Genomic DNA, 9648 nt, shown 5'->3' with positions numbered 1-9648 from the left:
ATGGAAAGAAACAATAGTCAATGAATTCAATGGTAGAATCATAAAAAATAATCACTACAAATATCAAACAAAAGATAAAATTTCCATATCTCGAATCTGGTTCTGGTCAGCACAGAAAAAAATCCAACACAGACAGATATATTTGTTGGAATTAAACTTGTTCAAATGTCATAGAGAGGTTCATTGCATCAAGAGGGAGATTCATTATATCAAGAAGAAAAAATGGATTAAAAGTCTATAGAAAAATAAGTCAAATTGGTTATTAGTTCTTGAAAGGGTTTCTTGAAAGAGAATGATTCATCTTGAATACAATTAATATAATGTATCTTTAGGGACTATATAAACCCCATATGTTGGGTCATGAGTTATATAGAGTTTCTGAAATTGTAACAGTATTTTTCTTGAGAGAAATATAGAAGATTGAAGCTTGTCCTACTCTTCCTCTGTTTGATATCTCTATCCCCTCTTCCTATCAACATCAACATTTGGTATCAGAGCATAGGTTAAGCTATGACTTCTTCCTCAAGTGTCATCCAACTCCAGATCCCCAGATTGACAAAAGTAAATTATGACATATGGTGCATCCAAATGAAGGTTCTTCTAGGCTCCCAAGATGTATGGGAGTTTGTAGAAGATAGATTTGCTGAACCAAGTCCAGCAGAAGAAGGAGCAATAAATGTAGAAGGAAGAAAACAACTCAAAGAAAGAAAGAAGAAGGAGAAAAAGGCTTTGTTCACAATCTACCAAGGCCTTGATGATACAATGTTCGAGATCATCGCTCCAGCAAATACTTCAAAGGAGGCTTGGGAAATGCTTCAAAAAGCATTCGGTGGTGTTGATAAGGTAAAGAAACTTCGTCTACAAGTTTTACGAGCTGAGTTTGAGAAATTATAACAAGGTACTTCTGAAACCATTTTTTATTACTTCTCAAAAAGCATTTCTATTGTTCATCAAATGAGATGAAATGGTGAACAAGTAAATGATCAGAGAGTAATAGAAAAAATATTGAGATCTCTAGATCCAAAATTTGATTTTATTGCTGTTGCGATCGAAGAATCTAAAGATTTGAAAAAAATGTCTTTAGAAGAACTTATGGGTTCCCTTCAAGTTCATGAACAAAGGATTGTAAACAGAAGAGAAGACAAAACTATGGAGCAAGCATTACAAACGAAGCTTACTCTTGAAAATAAACGAGAATCAAATTCTCAAAGAGGAAGAGGAAGAGGACAAAGAGGAAGAGGAGGCAGAAATCAGACCAATCAAGAATCTCCAAACATTGAAGGTGGTGGAGAAAATTCTAGCCAAAGAGGCCGAGGTTATGGTCGAGGACGTGGCCGAGGCCGTGGACGTGGCAGAAACTCTAAAAGGTCTGAAATACAATGCTATGTTTGCAAAAGGTATGGACATTACTCTTATGAATGTTATTATAATCCTAACAATCAAGGTGATAAGGCAAATTTTGTTGAGGAAGAAAACAAGGAAAATCAAGTTTTGCTAATGAGTTATGAAAATTTGAAAAATGATCAGTCTATGGCATGGTATCTAGATACAGGAGCCTCAAATCACATGTGTGGCATCAAAGAGCTATTTTCATAAATGGATACAAGTTATTCCAAGAATATTACATTTGGTGATTTGTCTCAAAGACCAGTAAGAGGCAAAGGTAAAATTCTCCTTGAACTTAATAATGGTAAGGAATTATGCATTTCAGATGTTTATTATGTTCATGATATGAAAAATAATATTCTAAGCTTGGGACAATTACTTGAAAAATGTTATGATATTGAGATGAAAGATATGGCTCTCTCAATTCGTGACAAGAATAAAACATTGATATCACATGTGAAAATGGCAAGGAATAGAATGTTTCCAATACATTTGAGTATTTTTGATCAATCAAATTGTTTTAAAGCTGATATTGAGGATATATCTACACTTTGGCATCTTAGATATGCTCACTTAAATTTTGAGGCTTTGAAACTTCTAGAGAAGTATAATATGGTGACAGGAATGCCAAAAATTGATCGCCCAGCAAAATTGTGTGAAGTATGTGTCATGGGTAAGCAAGAAAGAAAGCCTTTCAAAGTGAGAAGGACAAAAAGAGCATGGAATCGACTTGATCTGGTACACTCGGATGTTTGTGGCCCTATCAATCCAGTAACACTTGGAGGAAGCAGGTATTTTCTTACATTTACTGATGATCATAGTGGCAAAACTTGGGTTTACATGTTAAAAGAAAAGAAAGAAGTTTTAAGAAAATTCAAAGAATTTAAGGATTTGGTTGAAAGACAAAGTTGTTATAAGATTAAATGTTTAAGAACAGATAGAGGTGGTGAATATATATCAAATGAATTTGAAAGTTTTTGTAGAAATAATGGAATTCTACATCTATTCACCATGCCATACACACCTCAACAAAATGGTGTCTCGGAAAGAAAAAATAGGACTATCCTTAATATGGTCCGATGCATGTTAAAGGAAAGAAAAATTCTGAAAGAATTTTGGGGTGATGCTGTTGCTTGTGCAGTTTATTTGCTTAACAGGTTTCCGACAAAGCAAATTAGTAATGTTACACCAGAAGAAGCATGGAGCTTACAAAAACCAAGAGTTGATCACTTAAGGATTTTTGGAAGTGTTGTATTTGCTAAGATACCAGAAGAGAAGAGAACAAAATTGGAGAATAAAAGTCAAAAATACATTTTGCTAGGTTATCCGGAGAATTCCAGTGGTTACAAACTCTACAATCCTATCACAAATAAAGTTGTGATGTCAAGAGATGTTGAGTTTGATGAACAACAGATTTGGAACTGGAAAAGTGATGAGCAACATAAGAAAGCTATAGCTTCAGAAGAAGATGATACAATACAAGCAAGCACTGAAGTGGCTTTGCCAGAATCATCACCTAGATCAGCTAGGTCATATGATTCAAGAAGTCCAATTATAAGAAGGACAAGACCGATTCATGACCTATATGATGTGACTCGAAGGATTGATACTAACAATGATGAACTTTCTTTATTTTGTCTTTTTGCAGGATATGATCCATTAACCTTTGAAGAAGCTTATAGAGATGAAAAATGGCGACAAGCTATGAATGAAGAGATTCATGCCATTAACAAAAATAATACATGGGAGCTTACTACACTTCCAGAAGACCACCAAGCTATCGGTGTTAAGTGGATCTTCAAAACAAAAAGAAATGCAAAAGGAGAGGTGGAGAAATACAAGGCCAAATTGGTTGCGAAGGGATATAAACAACAATATGGGATTGATTATGAAGAAGTATTTGCGCCAGTTGCTCGATTGGAGACAGTAAGATTACTTATCTCTCTAGCAGCTCAAATGAAATTGAAGATTTTACAAATGGATGTCAAATCAGCATTTCTTAATGGAGTTCTTGAAAAAGAGGTATATATTCAACAACCCCCTGGTTTTATTATTCAAGACCAAGAGGACAAAGTATATAAGTTAAAGAGAGCTCTTTATGGGCTTAAACAAGCCCCACGAGCATGGAATTCTCGAATAGATACTTATTTTATTCAAAATGGTTTTTCTAAATGTTCACATGAACATGCTCTCTATACAAAATCTAACTCTAATGGAGATATCTTATTTGTATGCCTGTACGTAGATGATTTAATATTTACAGGCAATAATAGCTCCATGATTATATATTTTAAGCATTCTATGAAAAAGGAGTTTGAGATGACCGACTTGGGCTTAATGACTTATTTCCTTGGTATCGAAGTTATACAAGATAATAAAGAAATTTTTATCTCACAAGAAAATTATGCAAAGGAGGTTTTAAAGAAGTTTTCCATAGAAGATTGTCATCCTACAGATACACCTGTTGAATATGGCACCAAGTTGACCAAGGAAGGTGAAGGTAAATACATTAATCCAACTTATTATAAAAATCTAGTTGGATGTTTAAGGTATTTGACATGCACTTGACCTAATATACTATTTGGAGTTGGTTTAATAAGTAGATTTATGGAAGTTCCAAAGACATCTCATTTAAATGTCGCTAAAAGAATTTTGCGATATATCAAAGGAACAATTGAGTATGGAATGTTCTATTCATCGTCTAAAAAGTTGGAGCTCATTGGATATAGTGACAGTGATTAGGCCGAAAGCTACGATGATCGGAAGAGTACAACTGGATTTGTATTTTATTTTGGTGAAGCTACATTCACTTGGTCTTCAAAAAAGCAACGAATCGTTGCTCTATCAAGTTGTGAAGCAGAATATATAGCAGCTTCTTCTAGTGTTTGTTATGCAATATGGCTAAGAAGATTACTCCAAGAACTTCATATGCCACAGGAGAAATCAACCAAGATTTATGTTGATAACAAATCAGCTATTGCCTTAGCCAAGAATCCAGTATATCATAAAAGATCGAAGCATATCGATACAAGATTTCATTTCATAAGAGATCATATCAAAAATAAAGAAGTGGAGATACATCATGTCAAGACAAGTGAACAAGTGGCTGATATACTTACAAAACCTCTCAAATTTGTTTCAACAACTTCGAAAGAAACATGGCATGCTAGATGGAACAAGTTTAAGGGGGGAGAATGTTGGAATTAAACTTGTTCAAATGTCATAAAGAGGTTCATTGCATCAAGAGGGAGATTCATTACATTAAGAAAGAAAAAATGGATTAAAAGTCTATAGAAGAATAAGTCAAATTGGTTATTGGTTCTTGAAAGAGTTTCTTGAAAGAGAATGATTCATCTTGAATACAATTAATATAATGTATTTTTGGGGACTATATAAACCCCATATATTGGGTCATGAGTTATATAGAATTTCTGAAATTGTAAAAGTATTTTTCTTGAGAGAAATATAAAAGATTGAAGCTCGTCATACTCTTCCTCTATTTGATATCTCTATCCTCTCTTCCTATCAACATCAACAATATTTAGCACAAACAGTCCGCGTACATGTTAAGATTCTGGTTCAGCGCAAACAAATCTTTTCCTGATATAGAAGATCCATTTCCTAATCGAGTTTCCTGCGGTTTGGTAAACAGCTACTTAACACTAAATCGAGTATTTCGCCGCACTCTAAATATCCATCCTCCACTGCTTTGTGGTGCATCTCATCATCCCTGCAATGTCTCTCAGCAAACATGCCCTCTCCCTCGTCCTCTACCTCTGTGCTTCCTTCCTCCGCTCCGGCTTGCATGTCGACGGCTCTGAGGAGCCGAAGGCTTACATTGTTCACGTCAAGGGCCCCGAGAAGGTGGACTTCGATGTCGCAGAACAGTGGAGCGATTGGTACTCCTCTCTCTTGGAGAGTGCAGCTACACCATTAGGACTGGCGTCTGAAGAAGGTGACCCGCGCTCGCGCCTTATCTACTCCTACCGCAACGTCATGACGGGCTTCGCTGCGCGGCTCACCCCGAGGGAGGTGGAGGCAATCTCGACGATGGACTGGTTTCTGCACGCCTACCCCAGCCGTGTTTACCGCCTTAAGACAACACACACACCCGAGTTCCTGGGACTGAGGCTCCGGAGCCACGGCGTGTGGAACGAGAGCAACATGGGCGAAGGAATCATCATCGGCCTCCTCGACACCGGCGTCACCCCCGGCCATCCTTCCTACGACGACCACGGCATGCCGCCGCCGCCGGCCAAGTGGAAGGGGCGCTGCGACTTGAAGGCGTCGGCTTGCAACAACAAACTCATCGGTGCAAGGTCTTTCATCAATCACGACGGACGCGACCGTCGGTCGACTGGCACGCCCGTCGACGAAGAAGGTCACGGCACGCACACGTCGAGCACCGCCGCCGGGGCGTTCGTGAAGCGTGCCAACGTCAACGGGTTCGCCCCGGGAGTCGCTGCCGGGATGGCTCCCCGTGCTCACATCGCTGCCTACAAGGTGTGCGACGAAATCGCATGCATGGGTCACGACATGTTGGCCGCCATGGACGCCGCGGTGGACGATGGGGTCGACGTGCTCTCCTTCTCGATCAGCGCCGACCCAATTCCCTTCCACTCGGACCCGATCGCGCAGGGTACCTTCAACGCTATCGGCAAAGGTGTCTTCATCAGCTGCTCAGCCGGCAACGAGGGGCCCGATCCTGGCTCCGTGAATAACGATGCGCCGTGGGTACTTACGGTGGGAGCGAGCACCACAGACCGCCTCTTCTTGGCCTCCGTGAAGCTTGGCAACGGACGAAAGCTCTATGGGGAATCACTGTACCGGCCGCGTTCCTTCAACCCCATAATGCTACCTCTCGTTTACCCCGGCTTCGTCACAGCTAAAGATGGCGCCTACATGTGCATCAATGGCACCTTAGATGGTGTGGACGTCCGCGGAAAGATGGTGTTGTGCCAGCTTGGCGTCATTGACAGTGTGCAAATGAGTGAAGTCGTCAAGAAAGCCGGCGGTGCCGGGATGATCGTCATGAACTATCCGGTAGACGGGTACACGATCATAGCCGACGACCATGTGCTCCCGACATCCGTGGTTCCATACGCTTACGGACTCGAGATCCAGGCCTACATCAACTCCACCTCTACCCCGATCGCGAACATCATCTACCACGGCACCGTCATGCGCAGGCCCCACTCGCCGGATGTGTCCTCGTTCTCCTCCCGCGGGCCCAGCCAAATCACGCCGGGGATCCTGAAGCCTGACATCATCGGGCCAGGCGTCGACATCCTCGCCGGGTGGAACTCCCAGGCCTTCGCCTTGATCTCCGGCACCTCCATGTCCTGTCCGCACCTCTCCGGCATCGCAGCTCTGATCAAGAAAGCGCACCCCGGCTGGTCGCCTGCCGCGATCAAATCGGCGATCATGACGACAGCGTACGTGACGGACAACACAGGCGGGCCGATCCTCGACGAGCTGCACCACCCGGCCGACCTCTTCGCCGTAGGCGCGGGTCACGTGAATCCACGGCAGGCCATCGATCCAGGTCTCGTCTACGACCTCACACAGGAAGACTACGTTCCGTATCTTTGTGGCCTCGGCTACAACGACTCAGCTGTTAGCGCCCTAACTCGCAAACCCGTGCGCTGCTCGTCTCTTAAGAGCATCTCCCAAGGAGAGCTGAACTACCCTTCCATATCGGTCAAGCTGCGGGCGAACAGTTCGAAGTCGGTCAGCTACACACGGACGGTGACCAATGTGGGGAAGCCGACGTCGATTTACGCGGTGAAGGTCGACATGCCGAAGGGGGTGACGGCGAGCGTTACGCCAACCACGCTGTCGTTCAAGAAGGTGAACCAGAAGAAAAGCTTCAGCATCAGCTTCTGGAGAAGCGGAGGTCGATCGGGCAGAGTCAGTGGGCAACTGAGGTGGGTGTCGAGGAAGCACGTGGTTAGAAGCCCAATCTCCATCCTCTTGAAGTAATGCATGCACGTACTCATTGTATAAATATTATTTGTCCCGAGATTTGGTGGACTTGACCGCCAAATCAGTGAAATGAAATGAACTTTATTCCCGAAAACAATTGCATTTTCTAAAAATAGGGTAAAATTAGGGTAATAAAACTAATTATATAATAATAAATATATAAAATAGGATTAAAATCCATTTTAGCCTCTATAATTTTGGCCATGCACCTCTTAAATCGTTATGGTTTACCCCTATCTAAAATAATCTCTATATTTTTAAAAATGTAGCATATAAGCCTCTTCCGTCAAGCTTACGTGATATTTTGACTCACAATAAAAAGTTAAGGTCCATTTTGACTCTTATGGGTTTTGGTCAAAAACCTCTTAAGCCCTTATGGTTTACTAATATCTAGAATAATCTTATATTTTAAAAACACATAGTATATAAGTCTTTCCCATCAAATCTTAGTTAATAGATGTTAGACTCTGCCTACGTGACATGATTACTCATAATAAACTATAAATATAATGACACATGTAATTTAAGTTTAAAAAAAATTATAATAGATGGATTTGAAAACATGAATCGATTTTTTAATCAATTTCCTTTAAAATGAGCCTTTTCAAGATCTAGTGTGCGATGCGTTGACCTTGCCTCGAAGTACCTACGACGGTTAAGAAGGCCATAATGGAGAGTTGGTCCCTTGGGCCCAAAGAGAAAACCAATAGCCGCATTGTGCGCTTCACCATCCGTAGCTTCTCCCATATCATGCCTTGGCTCACGTCCAGCATTATCACCAGATCAATCAAGGCACAGAGAGGGGCGAAGGATCCTATCAATGGCGTTTTCACCTTGAGAGCCACCACATAGCTTTAGTACCTTCGCTCTTCCGAGAGTATGGCTACCTGCAGCATTACGATTATAAGGATGCCACCGGCCCTGGACCTAAGTGTCAACCGATGAAGGACTCCTTCGTCAATGCAACTAGTAGATCGAGCGTGAGGGGCTGCAAGGAGCCCATAGAACTCGTCCTCTCGTTCCACGTCCTCCACCTCTACATCGTCATCGTAAGCTTCCTTATCCTTCTTCTTGTTGACTGCTTCTGGTATAGGATTGAACTGCATGCCCCCACCCTGGTTGGGCTTCGACATAAGCAATGGCAGCTCATCGTCATCATAAACTTTAGCAACAACAACAGCGATAGCCACTTTGTTCTCCCCCAATTGTCGTTCCCTACCTTTGTTAGTGTTCCGACTACTACTATTGGTAGTTCTCCTATTTAGATTCTGATTCTCCATCTCTCCCACCACCCCTTGCTCGATACTGGGTGCATCATCTTCTAGGCGACGGAGCACGGTGAGGAAGAGCACGTGACACCAGGAGGTGGAGCAAATGGGGAAAGCAAGGTTGGCATGGCTCGTGACATAGGCGGCAATTCAAGGAAAGTGGAAGGCATGGGAGCATGTCGCCATAAAAACTGGCATCTCCTGGCTCGCCTTCACAAGGTTGATTAAGCAGCCAGTCCACGTTTTCAAATCCACCTATTATCATTATTGATGGAAACAATCTTTGAGCCGTGGCCTCGGGGCCGACGTGGCTCGGTTCAAGTCCGGATGATGGGGGATCTCCCTGAGACGGCCTTCGAATCCGCCGAGGTGTTCTGATGCGGTGGTCGGGACGGGATCGTTGTTTTCTCTGGGTAGGAACTCCTTGCCTTCACATCCGGCGGGGGCCTTCTGCTTCGCACCTGCACAAAGGTCGGGTCGGGGTGCTCGGCCCGACCCCTCCGACAATCAAGTCAGATGATAGTGATTCGGGAATCTCCATTTTTCGATAAACGAGAGGGTATTTATAGGGAAGCTTACTGCTTCCTGAGCTGCCCGGTTGCAGGGGGCAGGCTGGTAGCGTCCGACACTGGTGTTGGCGTGGCGTGAAGGATTGAGCTTGAGCAGGGTGTTAAAGTGCCTCGGTCGGCATTCCGGTCTGCGTTGACCAGGTGCTGTGAGGCGTTATTTGGGACGGTTGACGTCACGCGAGTCTTATTGCAGTTATTATCCTCATCAATCTTTTTTTAACTTAAATTATATGTATTATTATATTAATAATTTATTATGAGTCAACATATCACATAAGCAAACTCTAAAGTTTGTTAACTTAAACTTAACGGAAGGGGCTTATATATTATGTTTCTTAAAATATATGGGTTATTTTATATACAAATAAACCATAAAGACTTAAGAGGTTCATGGTCAAAACCATAAGGGCTAAAATGAACCTAAACCCTTTTTAACTTAA

At 42.3% G+C, this 9648-nt stretch overlaps 1 protein-coding gene across 1 annotated transcript; it reads left to right on the top strand.

Moving 5' to 3' along the window:
* The first annotated feature begins 5121 nt into the window (after positions 1-5121).
* Positions 5122-7368, top strand: LOC135652300 (subtilisin-like protease 4). Its single transcript, XM_065173138.1, has one exon. It carries the CDS (start codon positions 5122-5124, stop codon positions 7366-7368), a length of 2247 nt encoding a protein of 748 aa, XP_065029210.1.
* Positions 7369-9648: the final 2280 nt, after the last annotated feature.

This window comes from Musa acuminata, chromosome BXJ3-11 (genome assembly GCF_036884655.1).
Source record: "Musa acuminata AAA Group cultivar baxijiao chromosome BXJ3-11, Cavendish_Baxijiao_AAA, whole genome shotgun sequence".
In the NCBI taxonomy this organism is placed as follows: Eukaryota; Viridiplantae; Streptophyta; class Magnoliopsida; order Zingiberales; family Musaceae; genus Musa; species Musa acuminata.
This window is presented reverse-complemented; position numbering and strand designations above follow the sequence as displayed.